This window comes from Peromyscus maniculatus, chromosome X (genome assembly GCF_049852395.1).
Source record: "Peromyscus maniculatus bairdii isolate BWxNUB_F1_BW_parent chromosome X, HU_Pman_BW_mat_3.1, whole genome shotgun sequence".
NCBI classification, from domain to species: domain Eukaryota; kingdom Metazoa; phylum Chordata; class Mammalia; order Rodentia; family Cricetidae; genus Peromyscus; species Peromyscus maniculatus.
This window is the reverse complement of record NC_134875.1, coordinates 123,985,019-124,006,441: the sequence shown is the minus strand read 5'-3', so window position 1 is coordinate 124,006,441 and position 21,423 is coordinate 123,985,019. Positions and strand designations below refer to the sequence as shown.

The window sequence follows — 21,423 nt, the reverse complement described above, 5'->3', positions numbered from 1 at the left end:
GTCCTGAAGGGGATGCAGCTCTGGGCTGAGCGACTATTCCCCGGGGGCAAGGCCAGAGCCATGCTCTGGAAAACCTCTTCTTTGGGACTCTGAGTATCTGAGGCGGTGACCCTTACTAATACATATACTTCCTTCTCCTTCCTCTGCCCCTTGGTCTCCTCCACATCACTTTGACAGCCTCTAACCAAAAGTAGGTCTCACATGGACCCACCCATATGTCCCAAGAGGGGAGGCAAGGGATGGCTCTCATCGAAAGTATATCCTAAGGAGCAGCCAGAACTTTCTGGCCTCGCCTGTTCCTTCCCTCCCTCCCTCTTGCAGGCTGCTTGGAGCTGGCCTGAGGTTTTAGCAGGGTGGGTGGAATTGTCTCTGCAGGACCACTGCCCAGGCTCCCCAAGGCAGGCACAGTGGGGCCTCACTCTGCCTGGGCTTCTCTTTCCATCTCAGTCTCTCTCCTCCTTACACCTCCTCCCTATCTCCATCTTCCTTTGCCCACCCCCCGTATACTGTTCCATCCTCCCATGCATCCTGATGGCGATTCTTTTGGAGATCAAGCATGCCCTCTAGACCCACCACATTCAAAGCCTCCTTTCATCATTACCTCTGAAGGAGTTACTTTCCCAGAACCGTAAGCCCCAAGGCCCTGGCCAGGCCTGGAGTCTGTCTCAGTGACATGTAGGTCTTGCTCTGTTTTACTCTAGCTGTACCATTCACTGACAGAATCTGTGTTTCTTTCCCTAAGGAGGCATCCCAGGTATGGCCTCTCAGTGGCTTTGGACATTTCTCCTAGGCACCTGCTGATTCTTACCTGTAACGTCCTCTTGGCCAGCTCCAGCCACCATCTGCCTATTTAGGAGAATCTTGACTGTCAGTGGTTATAGTCTTCCCACTGTGGCCCTGATGTGGTTCTCTAGCGATTATCCCCCACCCCCCTGTACCTACACTAAGGTTAAGATGAGATTGTGTTCCTAACCACCCCCTGGTTTCCTATGTACTGGCCAGGAACACCCTTCTCCCCCATAATAGCCTCACAGACCAACTTAGCCTGGCTTCTCTTTTGCTCTTTTGATTAAACACCTGTTCCAGTAATCCTCCTGGCCTTGCTCTAGGCTTGCCCATGAACTATTTGCTTTGGCCTATATGGAGTCAAAGCAACCTCCTCTTCTAGAGACACATCTCTCCATGTATCCCTTCCCTCTCAATTCTCCATCTGTCACCCCAAGCTGGCTAGGCAAGTCTGCCTGAGCCTCCCATCTCACTGCACAGTTGGGATATATGTTTCCTATCCTGATCTGACTCTCCTATTCTTATTTTCTCCCCTTCCCTTTTCCCTCCTTCCTGCCCTTCCCAGCCATCTACCTTGACTCCTATCTTCCCTGTTCTTTCTCTCTCCGATCACTTTTTCTCTTCCTTTCTCCTCTTCCCCTTTCCCTCTCTGCCCCTGGTCCTCTCCCCTCGGGTTCTGCCCCCGGGAACGCCGTGTGTCCAAAGCTGTTGACTAACCCACTGCGTCTGTATCTGAATGCTGTCTCCAGGTCAGAGCCGGGGCTTCGCCTTCGTCGAGTTTAGTCACTTGCAGGACGCTACACGATGGATGGAAGCCAATCAGGTTGCTTTGCCGCACTTGAACCCCCCCCCAAACAAATACTACTTTATAATCGAGCGCTCCCCATCGCCTGAATCTTATGGACACAGTTCCCTGCCCTGTGGCCCTGTGTCCCATACCCCTGCCCTCTTTCTCCCCCCTCCTGACCCCCACTATTTCCTCTTCCCATCTCTCACTACCCACTGGGCTTCCCATCTGGGGCCCACTCTCAACACCGTCCCCTGGCCCCATCCTACTGCTAGGCACTAGCGCTCCCTCACCTCTCCTGGCTGAGCTTTCAGAGAAAGAGCTGCCAGGGTGGGTTCCTTCCCATAGCTTCCCACACCCTGGTGGGACCCTTCTGCTCCCGAGTCAGCAGAGCCAGAACTTGGTTGTGCTCTCAGGACCACTGAAATCCTGCCACTGGGGAACATAGATGTTGGCACACAAACTAGCAAGACTTGTTTTGCTAGCTCTCTCCTGCATGTGAATTTGGCCCTCTGAGTTCCATGCAGAGGGACAGCACTGCTTTTGGTTGAAAGTTCCAGTCAAGTGTAATAGTTTTATTGACACGCTGGGCTCAATTCACTGGTCCCTCCCATTCACAGCACCCTCCCCACCCACAGGAGGCCCCACCTCTACCTTCTCAATAAGGAACTGTGCTCTGTCTGCAACGGAGGGAGCTGGCTCCCCTAGCCTGGCACTGGATCCCAACTCAACTGCGTTGGGACCTTCCAAGACTCAAGGGTCTAACCTGGCTACCCAGCCCTAGCCTATCACTGATTTAGAGCACTGGAGAGAAGTGTCAGGGGAGGAAGGGGCAGCCGTGGTGAAGTGGAGGGTCCTGGCAGAGGCAACCCTGTGGCCTGCTCTGTGGGTCGGGTCAGTAGGCTAGTGCGGTGGGCCCAGGACCCTGCCAACTTTGGGAAGGTGGCCTCATGGCGGGAAACCTCCATCTGTTAAATTGGCTTTCTTTTTCCCCTTTTCCAGCATTAGCGCTCGTGCGCTCTTTCTCTTTTTCTCTCCCCTCCTCTCTCTTCCCTGCCCATCTCCCCTTGTTCCCAGTGTAGCCCGTGTAGTGCTGGCCCTGGGTGTGGCCTGGCACTGTCAAGACCAAGCTGGGGGAGCACTCCCAACTCGGCAGTCGTTGGTCAACCAAGCACTATGTGCCAGAGAGAGAGAGAGAGAGAGAGAGAGAGAGAGAGAGAGAGAGAGAGAGAGAGAGAGAGATTGTATGTGTGTGTGTGTGTGTGTGTGTGTGTGTGTGTGTGTGTGTGTGTGTGTGTGTGTAAGCAATAAGCAGCTGTGCCCTGAGAGCTGTGGTGCTTTCCTTCCCTCCCTCCCTCCGTTCCTTCTTCCCTCCATCAGTTCTCCAAACTCCCTTCATTCCCTGTCCCTCATCCATCCAGCTGAAGGGCTCGCTCACTCTCTTCTCCTTTGCTGAAACGGTACGTGGGGCACTGCTACCTAGGCCTCACTGTGCTCTGCTTTTTCCCACAGCATTCCCTCAACATCCTGGGCCAGAAGGTATCCATGCATTACAGCGACCCCAAGCCCAAGATCAATGAGGACTGGCTATGTAATAAGGTACAGGGCTGGGTGGGCAGCTGGTGCTGGGGAGAATCTGCCCTAGCAGGAGCAGCAGCAACTCACTCTCTCAGAGCCTGTGAGAGGAAGTGTGGTCTTGGAAACAGGCTGTCTAGCCCCAGTCAGCAAGGTTCTGCCCTCATCAAACACAGCCTGGCCTAAAGGCCTAGTAGACTTAAAAGAAATAATAGCATAAGTGACTAATCCGTGACAACATAAGCCTACTACAGTGTGTAGACCATGGGCTTCAGAGCCAGGTTGCTTGCAGACTGTCTCAGGTCTGTCTTGATGGTGGTCAAGGTGCTTATCCTATCTGTACATCACTTTTCCTCATCTTTAAGAGGTGAGAGTGAGTACTAAGTTGTTGAGAGAATGAAACTGTTGATAGGGGAGCAACATAGAAAAGGACTTCTGGACCACATTCAACTCTTAAGTAGCTGTTGTTACCTTTGAAAAGAAGCACAGAGTGTTCTGAGGGTAACTCAACCTTAAAGGCTACCCTGACACAGCCATGTCAGTATTAAGCCTTGAAGGTCCACCCTGTAGGTTGTGTGATCACCACCATATTCCCTAGGAGGAAGCTGAAGCTCAGAAAGGTGGAACCATACTTGAGCCTTTAGCTCACAGGGCCACCTCCTGTTCCCTAAGTGGCCTTAGGTCTGCCCTGAGGCCAGCTTTGTGATTCTACAGCCTCATCTACCAGGGCTATCTGGTAGTCCCAAAATCTAATAAGAAGGCTGAGAGCTAGTGGAGCACCCTGTCTTCTCCCTGAGAAGCAGTCTGGCTAGTGGGAGAGCGGTAGCTGTCACCTTTATACAGGGGAGGTGTTCAACCTCTGGAAAGAGAGGGACAAAGTGACAGTGGATCTTCATCTTTTTTCATATTTTCTTTTTCCTCTCCTTTGGGTCCCACATGTCTTTTGGTTACCAGATCCTGTCACTTCCATCTCAGAATAGCCACCTTCCCTTCTTTGCCATTCTCACAGTTCATGCCAGTTCCTGCACCCTCCCAACCAGTTCCCATGGAGCCCTCCTCGTTACACTAGCCTCATCCCTTTTTCTCCACCCTCACCTGTGGTGTTGCAGTTGAAAGCCAGCTCTGAGCATGCCTCCCTTCCCTGTCTACAACTCTCAGAACATCTAGTTTTAGCATGAGGTCTTCCTTTTACTGTCAACATCTTCCCTTGCCAGCCTTGGTTTTCATCTCTGCATGTTCCCTTTCACCAGCTGTAGAAAGTCTCTTAGTCCCTCTACTAAGATCCCTTCCCAGCAAAACTAAACCTCTGGGCTTCTCAGATTGAACCTTCCCGATTCTGTGTTGCCCAGCCCAGTGACCTGTGACCCCTCCACCTAATCTCTGTTCCTAACCCCTGACAGCACAGTCTAAGCAGACTGTCCTGATCACATGGTGTAGGGCCTAACACAGGCACACTGCTTAGTACCTGACTGGAACAGGGATAAAATGTGATGGAAGCTGGACAAGGTCTTGGTAGCTGGAATATCCAAGGGAAAAAAAATCAAAAGTAGTTTTATTCAACCTAGTCCTAGCAAGAAGGAATGGAAAGGATCTGACCAAAATCTTCTAGTGGGAAACAGTGAAAGTTTCTGCTAGGTAAGCAAATCTCAGGAAGAAGAATCATGGGATACAATTCTGAGATTTGATAGTCTCAACAAGATGGGGGGGGGAAGCAACTGCTGTAACATGTGAGAGTTGCTGATTGCTGAAATAAGAGGACTGGTACTAGGAACCAGTTGTCAGAGAAGATTCACAGGATTGAAAATAATAATGAAAGTCCCAGAAGACTCCTGCCACCCCGACCACAAAAGCTCCCTTCCTGGGGATTATTATGTTGTTCTGTGGGCCCATATTTGGAGGATATCATGGAAAGCCCTGACCACCTGGCCTGTGCCTCACAGTGTGGTGTCCAGAACTTCAAACGGCGTGAGAAGTGCTTCAAATGTGGTGTGCCCAAATCAGGTGAGCCATACTAACTGGGAATGGCAAGAGGAATGAAGGGCCAGTGTGGGGGGTGGGGAGTGTGACCAGCCATGGAGCTTCCACCTTTGTCACCAGCCTATCTCCCACCATCCCCGACAGAGGCAGAGCAGAAGCTGCCCCTTGGCACCCGGCTGGATCAGCAGGCACTGCCGCTGGGCGGGCGGGAACTAAGCCAGGGCCTACTCCCACTGCCGCAACCCTACCAGGCCCAGGGAGTACTGACCTCCCAAGCCCTGTCACAGGGTTCAGAGCCAAGCTCCGAGAACGCCAATGACAGTGAGTCAGTTGTTCTTTCCTCCTTCCTCTATGCCCTAGGGCATCTGGTCTGGGACCTCTGAAACCAGAGAAATGGTAATGAACAAAACTTGTCCTTATTGGGGGGAATGATTCTACCTGGTGTGGGGATAAACACATGATACAGAGAGAGCAAGGGAGGGACTGTCCGCAAACTAATTTTGGGGATGTATGAGAGGGTTCCTAGCAGATGAGAGACAGAGCTGGCACTTGGACTGACAAGCAGATTTAGGTGAGAGGAAGAGGTGAGAGGAAGCAGAAGGTACATGAGCATAGAGGCAACTTGGGTCCCTGAGCAGACTGTGAGAGGTGCATCCTAACACTGGGCCCTTTCCCACAGCCATTATTTTGCGCAACCTGAACCCACACAGCACCATGGACTCCATCCTGGGGGCCCTAGCACCCTATGCGGTGCTGTCCTCCTCCAACGTGCGTGTTATAAAGGACAAGCAGACCCAGCTGAACCGAGGCTTCGCCTTCATCCAGCTCTCCACCATCGTGGTGAGGGCGGCACAGGGGGGGGCCGGGCAGCTATGGTCCCGGCCCCCAGGGTAGGGAGGAGGGTCCTTTTACCCCACCCCCACCGCGGTACCAATCTAGAAATGGGGCAATGGAGCCGGGGGGCCTCCCCGGGCCTGACCCTTTGGTCCACCCATAGGAGGCAGCCCAGCTGCTGCAGATCCTGCAGGCCCTGCACCCTCCGCTCACCATCGATGGCAAGACCATCAACGTGGAGTTTGCCAAGGGTTCTAAGAGGTCAGAGCCCCACCTAAGCCCCTTACAGCTTATCCCCCACCACCACCTTGGGGCTCCCCATTTCATTTCCAGTTTCTACTATCCTCCCCAGGGATATGGCCTCCAATGAAGGCAGTCGCATCAATGCTGCCTCTGTGGCCAGCACTGCCATTGCTGCTGCCCAGTGGGCAATCTCACAGGTACTTAGCCTTCTCTGCCCCATCACCCTGGCACCTGACTTTCATAACCCTTCTGTCCTCTTTCTGCAAACAGCAAAATTGGCTTGTTATCAAAATGTTATGCCCTGTTATAACAGGTGTTGTAGGCCTTCCACTTTGCTCCTGACTCTGTAGACAGTGATCTATTCCTACTCCATCCTATATCCTTCCCAGTCACTTTTGGGGCTTTTTTCTTTTTTAAGGTTTTTTTTTAAACATTATTTTTAATGTGTATAAGTGTTTTGCCTGTATCTATGTATGTGCACCATGTGTGTGCCCAGTGTCTGCAGAGGTCAGAAGGTGTCTGATCACCTGGACCTAGAATTTTAAATGGCTATGAACAACCATGTGGGTGCTGGGAACTGAACCTGGATCCTTTGCAAGAGCAACAAGTGCTGTTACCTGCTGAGCCTTCTCTCCATAACTATCTCCTGTATGTTTCTTGACAACAGTCTCTGGGTTGGTGCTCTATGCTGTTGGTTAGAACTTTTTTTAAATTGTCCTGAAATGGCATAGTGTGTGTGTGTGTGTGTGTGTGTGTGTGTGTGTGTGTGTGTGTGTGTGTGTTGCATTGTTTATGTAAGTATGTATGCTATGAATAAAAAGGAACTTAATAAGTATCTAAAGAATTTGGGGAGGCAAGTGTGGTGGTAACAGCTGTTATCACAGCTCTTCTGAGGTGGAAGCAAGAGGATCAGATGTTGAAGGCCAGTCTTTGACTAGAAAAAGGAAAGGGAAGTGAAAAATTTGGTAGAAGAGAATGAAGACTAGGAGGATAGCAAGGTATGCTGCATACCTGTAATCCTAGCACTGATGTGGGCAGTGGGGGCAAAGGCAAGAGGATTGCTACATGTTCCAGGCCAGCATGGGCTACATAGTCATGGGGGGAGGGAGAAAATAGGAAAAAAGAGATTGGGGGTATCTTGCTTGGTCTGAGGCCTAACACATGTACATCATCAGTATCAGCTCAGGGCAAGGGAGCATTTGGGCATGTATTCTTTTTCTAGTCTGTTTTTTCTCTGCTGTTATCTTGTGGTCGGGACCCCTTGCTTTTTACTTACCTTAAAGACTACATGTTTTTCTGTCAAGTAGAAATGCTAGCTCCACATGTAGGACAGATGCTTGTAGCAGATCTCTTCCCTTATGTCCCCTTCTCTTCTAATGATCTCCCACCTGCCTCTCAGGCCTCCCAGGGTGGAGAGAGTGCCTGGGCTGCCCCTGAGGAGCCACCAGTCGACTACAGCTACTATCAACAGGATGAGGGCTATGGCAGCAACCAGGGCACAGATTCCCTCTATGCCCATGGCTACCTTAAGAACACCAAGGGCCCTGGCATGACTGGGACCAAAGGGGACCCAGCTGGAGCAGGTGAGCCTCATTCTCTCTTGCAGAGCCTAATTATGGGGCCTAAAGGCCTACTGTCGTATGTCAGAATGCTCTGACATTCATGGGCATTCTCCTTGGTTTTCCTTTCAGGTCCTGAGGCCTCCCTTGAGGCTGGGGCAGACTCTGTGTCACTGCAGGCTTTCTCCCGAGCCCAGCCTGGTGCTGCCCCTGGGCTCTATCAGCAATCAGCTGAGGGAAGCAGTGGCCAGGGCACAGCTTCCAACAGCCAGGTGAGGGTGACATTGGTACTCTGGGGAGGCTGGTGGGCTGGCAGATGCATCCTGAGTGGGCAGGGGGGTATTAATAAACACTGAGTCCTGTCCCTTTGTGTGACCCATGAGCAGTCATATACCATCATGTCACCTGCTGTGCTCAAGTCTGAGCTCCAGAGCCCTACTCATCCCAGCTCTGCCTTACCACCAGCTACCAGTCCCACTGTCCCAGAGTCCTACAGCCAGTACCGTGAGTAGCCTGTGGGTAAGGGTGTGGACTTCTCCTCTAAATAGGGAGGAATTTGACAACCTTGCCTTTCCTCCCTCCAGCTGTCCCTGATGTCTCTACTTACCAATATGATGAGACATCTGGCTACTACTATGACCCCCAGACTGGTCTGTACTATGACCCCAACTCCCAGGTAGGTGACAGACAGAGTAGCCTAGGAAAAACTGGACTGTGGTTGTGTGGCAGCTAGCCCTAGAGGGCCTCCCTCATGCCCCCTCTTCCCATTCTCTTCCTCAGTATTACTACAATGCTCAGAGCCAACAGTACCTATACTGGGATGGGGAGAGGCGGACGTACATACCTGCCTTGGAGCAGTCTGCTGATGGACATAAGGAGACAGGGGCATCATCAAAGGAGGGAAAGGAGAAGAAAGAGAAGCATAAGACGAAGACAGCCCAACAGGTGACCTTCCAGCCATCATCTGGCTGTTTGGAGTCCATGTTCTGTCACCCCTTGCCCTTTCCTGCTATGGAAAAGTAGGGTAGTGGGTGTGCATGGACAGTGGTAGTAACTGCTTCAGACAGTTGAGCCAGATCAATTTTTTTGGGTACCGTAGCAGGACCACCTACCACCATGAAGTGACTTGTGCCATCTGAGTGAGCTCTGGCAGCTTTTCTTCATCCCACGAAGGGAACCTTCATGTTGCTAGTGGATGTCTATTGATCCCAGATAAATTCTCATAGGCCCATAAGAAGTTGATTAGGAAAAGAACTACTGCAGGGTTTTCTTTTACTTTTTTTTTAAAATCCATATATGCTGTTTATTGTTTATAATTTTATTTTCCACTATAAATGATTAAGAGGCAAAATGTAAATTTTATACACACACATATAGTGCAATGATTGTTACAGTCAAGAAAAAGAAAATACCCATTTTCCCCCTTTTTTTATTAAGAAACTTTTTCATTCATTTTACACACCAATCAAAGATCCCCCTCTTCCCTCCTCCCGCCCCCCAGCCTCCCCCTCACAACCCACTCCTCACTCCCACCCACAAGAAGGCAAGGCCTCCCATGGGGAGGCACATCCAGGAGAGGCAATTCCAAGCCCTTCCCCCGCCTCAAGGCTGCACAAGGTGTCCTATCATAAGTAGTGGGCTCCAAAAAGCTCACTCAAGTAGAGAGCAGTTAGAGGGAACCTCAGTGTCTCTGTGGAGAGAAGGTATGACATTGAAGCACAGCACTTAGAAGCAAGCAATAAATCCTCAGCAACCTGATGAATTATGAAAATGGTTCATGTCCTGGGAAAAACACAAAACATTAAATATGACACCATGTCACATGTCTTAGGTTTCTGTTGCTATGATAAACACTGACCAAAAGCAATATGGGCATAAGAGGGTTTTTCATCATGAAAGGAAGTCAAGGAAAGTACCTGGAAACAGAAGCTGATGCAGAGCCCATCAAGGAGTGCTGTTTACTGGCTTGCTGTCCATGGCTTGCTCAGTCTGCTTTCTTATACAACTCAGGACCACCTGCCTAGGGAGTGATGCTGCCCATAGTGAGCTGGGTCCTACCATGTTGGTCAGTAATTAAGAAAATGCAGCCAGGCGGTGGTGGCGCACGCCTTTAATCCCAGCACTTGGGAGGCAGAGACAGGTGGATCTTTGTGAGTTCAAGGCCAGCCTGGGCTACAGAGTAAGTTCCAGGAAAGATGCAAAGCTACACAGAAAAACCCTGTCTCGAAAAACCGAGAGAGAGAGGGAGAGAGGGAGGGAGGGAGGGAGGGAGGGAGGGAGGGAGGGAGGGAGGGAGGGAGAGAGAGAGAGAGAGAGAGAGAGAGAGAGAGAGAGAGAGAGAGAGAGAGAGAGAGAGAGAGAAGAAAATGCCCTACAAACTTACCAACAGGCCAATCTGTTGGAAGCAATTTCTTAATTGAGAGTCCCTCTTTCCAGCTATGTCTAGGTTTGTATCATGTTGACAAAAACCAACCAGGGCATCACACATAAATTAAAATTATATACAAGGCTGTGTGGCTTAGTGGAAAGAGTGCTTGTCTAGTATGTTGCAAGGCCCAGTACCCACCCTCATAGTACACAAGTATGTAGCTCTCTGCATTTAGAAAGTAAAAATGAAAGAACAAATAGTAATATAAGTGCCAATCAGAAATTGGGATTGCAGCCAGGCAGAAGTGGCTTTTAATCCCAGCACTTGGGAAGCAGAGGCAGATGGATCTCCAAGGCCTGCCTGATCTACAGAGTGAGTTCCAGGCCAGCCAGGGCTACTCAGAGAAATAAATCTGCCCCCCAAAAAAGAAAGAAAAAGTTGGGCTTAAAAAGGATCCCTGGCCAGTACAGAAAGTAGGTTGTTCTTATACCAGCAATACTGCTTCCCTGCCCTTCTGACATTCTGCTTGCTCTGCCTTCCTTGCCCACTCTACTTCTGCTGCTGCCGCCTTTGCAGACCATATGGAACAGTTGGGAGACAGGAAAATGTTTGGAAATGGGGCCAGTAGAGGGGAGGGTTCCTAGGCATGAGTTTGAGTTGTTTGTTTGTTTAGGTTTTTCAAGACAGGGTTTTCTCCGTGTAGTTTTGGTGCCTTTCCTGGAACTTACTTTGGAGACCAGGCTGGCCTTGAACTCTCTGAGATCCGCCTGGCTCTACCTCCCGAGTGCTGGGGATTAAAGGCGTGCGCCACCACCGCCTGGCCTTGAGTTTGTTTTTAATAAGATGGTTTGGAGGAGGTAGAGGTATTTGGGTATGTTTATGGTTTGTAAAGGAATGTTCTACAAGGATGAGGCCCAAGAGCTATAGTCCAGAAGCCAAGGATACACAGCCTTTTACAGTGGTTCAGATAAGAAAGGTACCAGATTTGAGGCTACAGGGCTGCTGTTGCAAGGGTCATGGGTGAGAGAATAGAGCTCCAAGTTTGAGGAATTCTGGCAGCTTTAACCTCTACCCACTCCACCCCCCAGATTGCCAAGGACATGGAGCGGTGGGCCCGTAGTCTCAACAAGCAAAAAGAAAACTTCAAAAACAGTTTCCAGCCTATTAGTGCCCTACGAGATGATGAAAGGCGGGAATCGGCCACTGCAGATGCAGGCTATGCCATCCTTGAGAAGAAGGTGTGTTGTAACTGTCCATCTGCACCCCACCTACAATCTCATCACTCCTTAGGGTCCTCTGTGGAGCCCTGAATTTCTGTGTCCTCTATCTCAGGGAGCACTAGCTGAAAGACAGCACACCAGCATGGATCTCCCAAAGTTGGCCAGTGATGACCGCCCAGTGAGTTGTCAGCAAAAAGGGGCAGGGGTCTCTGATCTCAGCAGAGCTGACTGACTGTCCACCCTCAACTTCTACAGAGTCCACCTCGAGGTCTAGTTGCAGCCTACAGTGGGGAGAGTGACAGTGAGGAGGAGCAGGAGCGAGGAGGTCCTGAGCGGGAAGAAAAGCTCACAGACTGGCAGAAGCTAGCCTGTCTGCTCTGCCGCCGCCAGTTTCCCAGCAAGGAGGCACTCATCCGGCACCAGCAGCTCTCTGGGCTCCACAAGGTAATTGAGCAGAGAGTTGGCAGGTTATCCTGTGTCTAGCCCATTCCAGCCCAATTGCTTTACTCTCCTGTCCCCCTTTACAGCAAAACCTTGAGATTCATCGGCGAGCCCACTTGTCAGAAAACGAATTGGAAGCACTAGAAAAGAATGACATGGAGGTAAGGTGTGACCCACTCCTTGGCTCCATTCCATCTGCCCCTTCAAGTCCCTGTCACTCCAGGCAGTGGGACTTAAAGTTCCTTAGCCAGGTACATACAGCTTGGCAGCCATGTGTTATCCTATTGCTCTGAGACTTCTTCCCAATTCCCATTCCATCATGTCCTGACCTTCAGGACCTAAGACCAGGCCAGACAGAGAGACCTATATGCCTACCCCGCAATTCCATCCATGCCTATGTTTTCTGAAAATAACAGCCAATTCCAACATCCTCACATGCACTAATTTGTAGCAAATGAAGTACCGAGACCGTGCAGCTGAACGCAGGGAGAAGTATGGTATCCCGGAGCCACCAGAGCCCAAAAGGAGGAAATACGGTGGCATATCTACAGCCTCTGTGTGAGTGCAGGGCCAGGTACCAGGTGAGGGACTCTGGGCTGGCACAACACTCACACTGTACACTGTCACCTGCAGTGACTTTGAACAGCCCACTCGGGATGGATTAGGCAGTGACAACATTGGCAGTCGCATGCTCCAGGCCATGGGCTGGAAAGAAGGCAGTGGTCTGGGTCGCAAGAAACAGGGCATTGTGACACCCATTGAGGTGAGTCTATGACCCATTCTTGTTCCCGACACTTGCAGTGTACCTCTACCAGCCTGACAAAACCTGCCTCTCTTACACAGGCCCAAACACGGGTTCGAGGTTCTGGCCTGGGTGCCCGGGGCAGTTCTTATGGGGTCACCTCAACAGAATCCTACAAGGAGACACTGCACAAGACAATGGTGACCCGCTTCAATGAGGCCCAGTGAACAACTTTGAAAGCAGTTTCTACAGGCGTGGGGTGTCCATCCAGAGACAGAGAAGATGAGGTGTGAAGTGGTCTGAGGGAGGCTCTTCTGTCTACCAGCCTGCTCCCCAGCCAGAGAAGCTCTCACCAAATTAGACTTGGAGTTGGTGACTTTTGCTGGGAAATTGGGCTCAAATCATGTTCCTTTTGTAATAAAATCTAAAAAGCCTGCATCTTCCTTCTCTACTTTTTCATGCCCTAGCATGGTTTATAATTACACAGGCACAGAATGCATAAATAACTGTTAGACTAAGCTGGATGGCAATAGTGACTGTAAATACATGGGGTTCTAGCCAGCACTCCAGCTGGTAAGATTCTGGTCATGACCCATCCCTTGTCAGAAACTGAAGTTTGTGGTTTAGAACCTGCACTGGGAATCCCCAGTCCCCTGTCCTCACTTAACCCTCACCTGCTCTTAGCCTATAGTCCCTAGACTAAACTGATTTGCCATTCCTGGGCTGAGGACAATGTTCTCAGGCATGTATATGTAGAACCCAACAGATGCTTAAACCCTGGTTGTCCCTATACCCTCAACATGTTGATGACCCCAAAGGAATACAGGAAGTTTGGCCTGTAAGTCCTCAGCCCAAGGATGTCTTCATGAGCACCAGTCAAGTTCACCCTTGTTCCGTTCATCCATATTTGTAAACACGGTACCTCACTCTCCATGCTGTACAGCCATGACTACCAGGTTATGCATATGTTATTGGCAGAGGTTCTCCATGTAGTGGAGCATAAAATTGGGATTGCCTTCTAAACCCCAGTCAGCTGAGCTGCAAAATGAGACTAGGAATCCAAGCCTAACTTGACACGTGTGTCTCTTTCCTACCCTAGAGCACCATTACCAGAATCCCCAGGGAACCCACAGACCTCGGCAACTGTAGGGTAAAATGGTATGGCTAACTGACTTCATGTGAGGTTAAACATGCACTTACCCTGTGACCTAGCAATTCCACACCCAAGTATCTAGCCAACATAAATGAAAAGGCTTGTATGCATATTTGTGCCAGCTGATTTGTAATAGCCCCAAACTGGGAATAGTCCAAAAGTCTAACAAAACAAATAAGTTTGATGTATTTGTAGAATGAGATACAACAAAAGGGAAGAAAATGCTAATAGAAGTATCAACAAATGAACCTCACAGACACCACTAGGTGAAAAGTCAGACACAAAGGTACATATGGGAAGATTCCTTTAATATGGAACTTGGAAATCAAAGCAATAGAGTGATGGTAGTTGGTAGAACAGAGTTGAGGCAAGGATGGCATTTGTCATACGTAGATTATACAGGAAGTAAGGAAAAGACCACCAAAACAAAAGGAAGAAGGTGGAAATACAGTGCCACTTATCTGCAGGAAATTGGTTCATGGATAGCTATTGCTCTCTACCGTATCTTTACCACCACCTGAGCCAAAACACCAGGATTCCTACCCTGAAGTTTGGTTTTGTTTTCAGACAAATCTCAAAACCAGGCTAGCTTCAAACTGGATATGTAAACAAGGCTGGGTTTGAACTGATCCTCCTCCTCCTACCTCCTAAATGCTGAGATTATAGACATGTGGCACCAGCTCGAGTTCCTTATACAAAAATGGTAGAATATTTGTATAGAACCTGTATATACTTAGAATCATCTATGTATGATTTTTAGTATCTGGTACAATATATATTTTCTAAGTTCTTAAACAGTATTAATTAGGAAGGAAAAGTCTTATGTGTAGGAAAAAAAAGTCAGATGTAATTATTTCTCCCCTAATTTTTTTTTTTATTTATTTACTGGTGCTAGGAACAACCCAGGGCCTTCCTTGATACTCTCAGCCATCCCCTGAATATTTTCTGTCATGGTTGAATCTGTGTATGAACTCATGAATATGGAGCACTAAATGCAGTGAGCCTCCATGAAGGTGCTGGGAACCAAGTTTGGTTCTCTTTCAGAGCAGCCAGTGCTCTTAACTACAGAGCCATCTCTTTAGCCCCCTAAATGTACTTAATACTGAGGAAAAATAGTAACTTGACAATAGAGAGACCTGGCAGGTACCACCTTTATGGTATATTAGAATTCTGTTCCCAAAAAGACTGGATGAGAAAGACACAGCATCACCTGGTTGAGTCCCCTATCCAAATCAGAGCCTAAACCTGTGTCAGGTGACATTAGACAAACAGGTGAGCTACAAAAAGGCCTGTAATCTTCAAAAGCATCAAGGTCAGGAACATCAAGAGAAGACTGAAGGAAACATGCCACCTGAGCATTCTAGCACCACCTCCATAGTGAGATCTACCATGTCTGCCCCATGTAAAATTCTCAACCCTCCCCTGCCATGTTCCGTGTATGCTCTCGTGCTACTTTCTATAATACGTCCTGTCATGGGAAATCTTATTTTTCCATATTTATTGCCTATATATTTCTTGTTCTATTACTTGTTGCCTGAATTGGAACAAAAGCCATGATGGAAGGGACTTTTGTCTATCTTGCTTCTTACTATGTCACCACTGCCTAGAACAGAGTTTGACACATATCAGACCTGGAGGCAGGAGTAAATGCACACACCACAACTTTCTGAATCCCTCCCATTCTCAGGAATCTGTTGTTTTGTGTATATAGTGTTTGAGATTGAACCCAGGGCCTCATACATGGTACGCAAGTGTTCTTACCACAGAGAGACACTGCTACCCTTAGGACTCCATTTTGAACAAAGCTTTTAGTCAAACATGGTGGCATAGGCCTATAGCTCCAGCTACTTGGGCAGGGGATAGAAAGTTGGAATGAAGCAAAGGATTACTTGAGCCCAAAAGTATGAGGCTAGCCTGAGCAACATAGGAAGACAACGACTACCTTGGGAGGAGAGAGAGGGAAAGAGAGGAGATTCTTAGGGCTCCAGACAAAAAAATTTCAGTGAGGCTATGAAGGAACACACACATTTCTGGAGGAGGTCGAAATGGTACAATACTCTTACCTCCCACCCTCTTTTCCATACTTTCCCAGTTCCACAATTTTTCTTGAGTTGTCCCTTCTAACTGCAATATCCTTCCCTCTTGCTTTTTCCAAGTCCAAATCCTGCTTCAATTACTGTATATACAGTACATCTGTATATGCAACATACACTATATCCTTAATGTATCCCACTGGTAAAAGTAAAGACAATTAAAAACGTACTCACGGAGCCGGGCGGTGGTGGCGCACGCCTTTAATCCCAGCACTCGGGAGGCAGAGCCAGGTGGATCTTTGTGAGTTCGAGGCCAGCCTGGGCTACCAAGTGAGTTCCAGGAAAGGCGCAAAGCTACACAGAGAAACCCTGTCTCGAAAAACCAAAAAAAAAAAAAAAAAAAAAAAAAAAAAAAAAAAAACGTACTCACGGGGCTGGAGAGATGGCTCAGAGGTTAAGAGCACTGGCTGTTCTTCCAGAGGTCATGAGTTCAATTCCCAGCAACCACATGGTGGCTCACAACCATCTGTAATGAGATCTGGCACCCTCTTCTGGCCTGAGGGGATATATGCAAGCAGAAGCAGAACACTGTATACATAATAAATAAATAAATCTTTAAAAAAAAAAAAAAAAAACGTACTCACATGCTTAGTTTCAGTTGCCACATGTTCTGGTCTTCAAATTCACATCTCCAGTGTAGCCTTCACTCTGAATTTCATACTTAGTCTTCGACTTTTCTCATTTTTCTTTTTTTTACAAGTATTTTTTTAAGTAGACTTTTTCTTAGGTGGCCATGTATCTCTGTGTAACAGTCCTGGTTCTCTTAGAACTTGACTTGTAAAAGACCAGGCTGGCCTCAAACTCACAGAGATCTGCCTGCCTCTGCCTCCTAAGTGCTGGGATTAAAGGTATGTACCATTACTTCCTGGCTTTTCTGTATTTTTGAAACTGTATCTCATGTAACCCAGGATAGCCTAGAACTCTATGTCACTGAGGATGGCCTTGAATTCCTGATCCTCCTGTCTCCACCTCTCAAGAAACTGTATGCATTCACCTGGCTGGTTTTGAGTCTCACAGTAGCTCAGACTGGTACTCAATGGTGTAGCTGGCCTCAATCTCCCCAGCAATCCTCCCATCGTAGCCTCCAGAGCCTTGGTAATACATCTGTGAACCACCTGATCTCAACTCTTCTCTAGAGGAACATCTCTCCTTGGGTGTCTTAACAGGCTTCTTAAATGTAATATGGGCAAAATCAAACTCTTCCTCTTGCCCCATGCCTGCTTTTAGTAGATTATTTCCTGTGCCTGTCTGTAGATGACAATTCCATCTTTCCAGCTAGACAGGCCGGAAACTTGGTGAGTCAGCAATGGTGTTATTTTTTTCATACCTCAAATATGATTGATCTCTCAATAAATCTAGCGTGTTTAAGTTTGAAATCAGTCCAGAATAGGACCCCTCCTCTCTGCTTCTACTTTACTTACTGTGGCTGTTCTTTTAGCATTCTTGGATTTTTGACAGTTAACTTCCAGTGGTTTTCATTCCCTGCTTCCCACTGAATGTTCTTTCCACACACCCAGACTATTTTTTCATTTGGACTGGGGTATGACTTGGTTGAGTGCTTACCTAGCATGTGTAAGGCCCTGGGTTCCCTCCCCAACACTGCAATAAAATAAAATAAAATGTTTTAATTATGTGATTCCTGTGCTTAAAATCCTGTTACAACTGGGTATGGTGTCTTATGCCTATAATCCCAGCATTTGGGGGGCTAGGAAGATTACTGAAAATTCTAGGCAGCCCCTGCTATCTAAATGTGTTCCCAAGATGCTGTCCCCAAAAACAAAATCCTAGCTGGACATGGTGGCACATGCCTTTAATCCCAACACTAAGGAGGCAGAGGTAGGTGGATCTCTGTGAGTTCAAAGCCAGCCTGGTCTATAAATTGAGTTCCAGGACAGCCAGGGCAGTTACACAGAGAAACCTTGTCTTGAAAAAACAAAAAAGAAAATCGTTACAGCTCATAGACTGTATGTGTGTGTGGTGCATGTGTGGTGCGAGTGTGCAGACCTGTATGTGCGTATGGAGGCTGATATCATCTGTCACTCTCCACCTTATTTTTAAACATTATTATTATTATTATTATTATTATTATTATTATTATTATTATTGGTGTGTGTCATGTGAAGTCAGCAGACAATTTTGTAGAATTGGTTCTCTCCTTTTCAATGTTACATTGATTCCAAGCATCAAACTCAGTTTGTCAGCTTTACACAGCAAGCACCTTTACCTGCTGAGCCATCTCACCTGCCCCACCTTATTATTTTAATTTTTTTAAAGAATTTCATACATGAGTACTGAGTTACTTCATTCCCACCCCTTTCCCCCCTCCAACTCCTCCCATAACACCCATATATATTCTGAGTTCATTTAGTGTTACTTGTAAGGCTGATGACTTGAGATTGGATAACCTGTCAAGGGGCATGTCTCAAAAGAAAACTGATTCTCCTTTTAGCAGTCACTGATTGTCTGTAGCTCTTCATCAAGGGGTGGAGACTTGTGAACCCCCCCCACCCATTCACATTGCCATCTCAACTGGTATTGTCGTTATGCAGGTCTTGTTTAGGCAACCACATTGGAATTTCATGGATGCAGCTTCCCCATCATGTCTAGAAGATACTATCTAGTATCATGTGTCCTGGTCTTTCAATCTTTCCACCCCCTTTCCCTGAGTTTCCCTTAGGTTGTGTTATAGATGTACCAATTGGGGCTTGACATCCAATGGTCACTTATTCTCTGAATTTTGACCTGTTGTGAATCTCTGTAATAGTCTCTGTCTGGGGCTGGAGAGATGGCTCGGAGGTTAAGAGCCCTGACTGCTCTTCCAGAGGTCCTGAGTCCAATTCCCAGCAACCACATGGTGGCTCACAACCATCTGTAATGTGATCTAGTGCCCTCTTTTGGCATGCAGACAGAACACTGTATACATAATAAAGAAATAAATTTAAAAAAAGTCTCTGTCTGTTGCAAAAATAAAGCTTTGGTGAGGCATGATAGCTACACTTACCTGAATATAAGGATAAGTATGTAGAAACTATAGTGACTCCAGAAAATGGTAGTAGTAGTTTCTCTTCTAAAGCCTATGACCTGTCCAGCCACAGGTAGTTGGCTAGGTTTATAGTACCAGGCACAAATTCCCTCCCAATGAGTGGGCCTTAAGCCCAATTAGACAGCTATTAGTTTAGTTATTCCCAAGATAAAAGTGCCATTATTTGTACCACTGTGGTTATCTTGCCAGGTTGGTCATTCTGGTTCATAGGCTTTTCAGCTGGGTAGGACTATTCATTATTTTTCTTCCTTATTAGCTTGCATAGCACCTTCAGATACTGTGAAAGCTAGTCCTTAGGGAGAAAAGTTCTAGGTCAGTGTTTCTCAACTTATGGGTTGTAACAACTCTGGGGGTCAAATGACCCTTTCACAGGGGTCTCATATCAAATATCCTGCCTATCAGATACTTACATTATTAATAATAGTAGCAAAATTAGTTATGAAGTAACAATGAAAATAATTTTATGGTTGGGGGTCACCACAATATGAGAAACTGTATTAAAGGGTTGCAGCATTAGGAAGGTTGAGAACCACTGGTCTAGCTCAATTTCAGCTCAGTTCCTCCAAGTGTGGTGTCTTTAAGCAATAGTGTCTTACTTTCAATTTCGCAAAGGGCAATGACAATAGCCTACATTTTGGGGATTCTCTTGGACCCTCACCTCCATGAAAAACTGAAGGGAGGTTTCCCTTGCCTGGCACTTGGAGGGCGGGGTTGTTAGTCTATGGCTCTTGGGGAAGGGTGGGCATCATCCCTCCTTGTGGCCTACCTCCATTATAATATGTAAAGGTACGTATGTATATGTATATATCACACACACACACACACACACACATATATATAGATTAAGTAAGCCTTTAAAATAGTATGTTTCCCTATGGCTTTTTCAAACACCTTAAGTATTATTTATCTTCCCATTCCCACATGCACCTTACTTTTTAGAAGAACTGCTTCTTATTAAACCTGCAACTCATCTATTAGCTAGGCTGTCTGGCCAGTGAGCTTCAAGGTTACACTAACTCTCAATACTGTAATTACAGGTCTAAGCCACCATGCTGAGTTTTTTATATGTGTGCTCAAGTCCTGACCAAACTCAGGCCCTCAAGATTGAGCAGTTAGCACTTGACCCACTGAGCTATCCTCAGCCCCTTCTCCTGAATCTTACATGCTAAACATATCAATCTGGTTTACAAGACCCTGGCTAATCTGTCCCCAAGCTCATCTTCTAATGCCCCTACTTCATCCTCTCCAACTCTACAAACCATTGTGTTCTTTCTTACATGTGCCAACCAAGTCTTTTTGTTCCCAATGTTCCCTCTACACAACATTTGTTCCTTTGTTCCTATGCAAGAGATAAATAAGCGAAAGATCTTTGGGAAGAATGTTATTGGCTAATGCAAGGATAGAATCTCTGTTGTGTTCCCAGAACTCTGCACTGAATAGGTGTTCAATATTTCAGATGAGCAAATGTGAAGGTCTTTGGCAATATTTGAAAGACTGAATCTGAGGAGATAGAAGCATTTTATGTTAAATATCTTTGCTCACACATCACCACTCTGTAAAACTGAAACCTGCCCCAACAAATTAACTTTACTGTGGTCTATTTTTCTCCATAGCACTCAGCAATTATATACAGCCATGTATGAACAGAAAGTATCCCTATTATCCAATATTTTGTTTTTAGTGTTTGCTTAACTTATTTTATTTTTATTATTATTCTCAAGTGCCAAGGATCAAATCCAGGGTTTGCACATTCTACACAAGCATTTTACCACCAAGTACACCCCATATAATCTAGTATTTTTGCTGTAGTTTTACTGTATTTTGATGCACAAATACCACTCTTATACTTGTCCACAAATATACAGTTTGTAGCGTAGGACTCCTGGGCTAAACCATATAGCTTAGGTGAGCAGAGGTTGTACCATTTGGTTTTATGTAAATTCATGTAAGACATTGCCTAAGGACACAGTTCTTAAAAACTATCACTATTGTTAAGGGATGTATGATTATATATACAATAGTTACTTTTATGCTGTGTGTACAATGCATAATCAGTTATACTGTTATATAATATAAACAATGTATTAAATATAAGATACAAACAGATGTAAAGCATTTACATACTAACATTTGCACCTGGGTGTGGTGGTACATGCCTGTAAGTAATCCACTTCCACTTGGTGGAAGAAGCAGGAGGATCATAAGTCCAAGGTCAGCCTGGGTTGTACAGCAAGTTCCAAGCCAACCTAAAATGTACAAGGAGATCCTGTTAAAAATATGCACACACATATAAATGTTCGTATATAATTTACGTATTTACAGGCTACTTATTATAATGCATGGGTATATGTGAGGCTATTGTTTGCTTTTTTGTTATGTTTATCGGTTGTTTCTCACGATAGAATATTGTTCTATGAGGGCAAGGAATAAGTCCCAGCACCTGGTCCACATCTTGAGCTCCACAAACGGAAAAAAAAAAAATGAATGAATGCTTTTGGCCACCGGAGTCTCAGCCTTCCCGTGCTTAGGTTGGATGTATCTTCGAATCTAAGGCATTATCCTGTTCCGTTCTTTTTTCCACCCTCACAGAGTACACAGTTCC

The 21,423-nt window shown here is 46.9% G+C and overlaps 1 protein-coding gene across 12 annotated transcripts in view; it reads left to right on the top strand.

Moving 5' to 3' along the window:
* The window catches only part of Rbm10 (RNA binding motif protein 10), a 35,239-nt gene extending 22,269 nt beyond the window's left edge, over positions 1-12,970 (top strand). For 3 of the 12 annotated variants that reach the window (XM_076562139.1, XM_076562135.1, XM_076562137.1), the window contains 19 exons: positions 1,536-1,609; positions 3,086-3,172; positions 5,089-5,149; positions 5,246-5,446; positions 5,805-5,965; positions 6,123-6,220; positions 6,312-6,399; positions 7,602-7,785; positions 7,894-8,033; positions 8,148-8,265; positions 8,346-8,437; positions 8,542-8,706; positions 11,218-11,367; positions 11,462-11,527; positions 11,605-11,793; positions 11,877-11,951; positions 12,242-12,348; positions 12,424-12,553; positions 12,634-12,970. In XM_076562139.1, the coding sequence (XP_076418254.1) occupies positions 1,536-1,609; positions 3,086-3,172; positions 5,089-5,149; positions 5,246-5,446; positions 5,805-5,965; positions 6,123-6,220; positions 6,312-6,399; positions 7,602-7,785; positions 7,894-8,033; positions 8,148-8,265; positions 8,346-8,437; positions 8,542-8,706; positions 11,218-11,367; positions 11,462-11,527; positions 11,605-11,793; positions 11,877-11,951; positions 12,242-12,348; positions 12,424-12,553; positions 12,634-12,759 (2,312 nt within the window). In that variant the 3' untranslated portion in view covers positions 12,760-12,970. The remainder of the gene's footprint in view (positions 1-1,535; positions 1,610-3,085; positions 3,173-5,088; positions 5,150-5,245; positions 5,447-5,804; positions 5,966-6,122; positions 6,221-6,311; positions 6,400-7,601; positions 7,786-7,893; positions 8,034-8,147; positions 8,266-8,345; positions 8,438-8,541; positions 8,707-11,217; positions 11,368-11,461; positions 11,528-11,604; positions 11,794-11,876; positions 11,952-12,241; positions 12,349-12,423; positions 12,554-12,633) is intronic. The other 9 variants (XM_076562138.1, XM_006991408.4, XM_006991409.4 and 6 more) reach the window with 6 other exon arrangements.
* Positions 12,971-21,423: the final 8,453 nt, after the last annotated feature.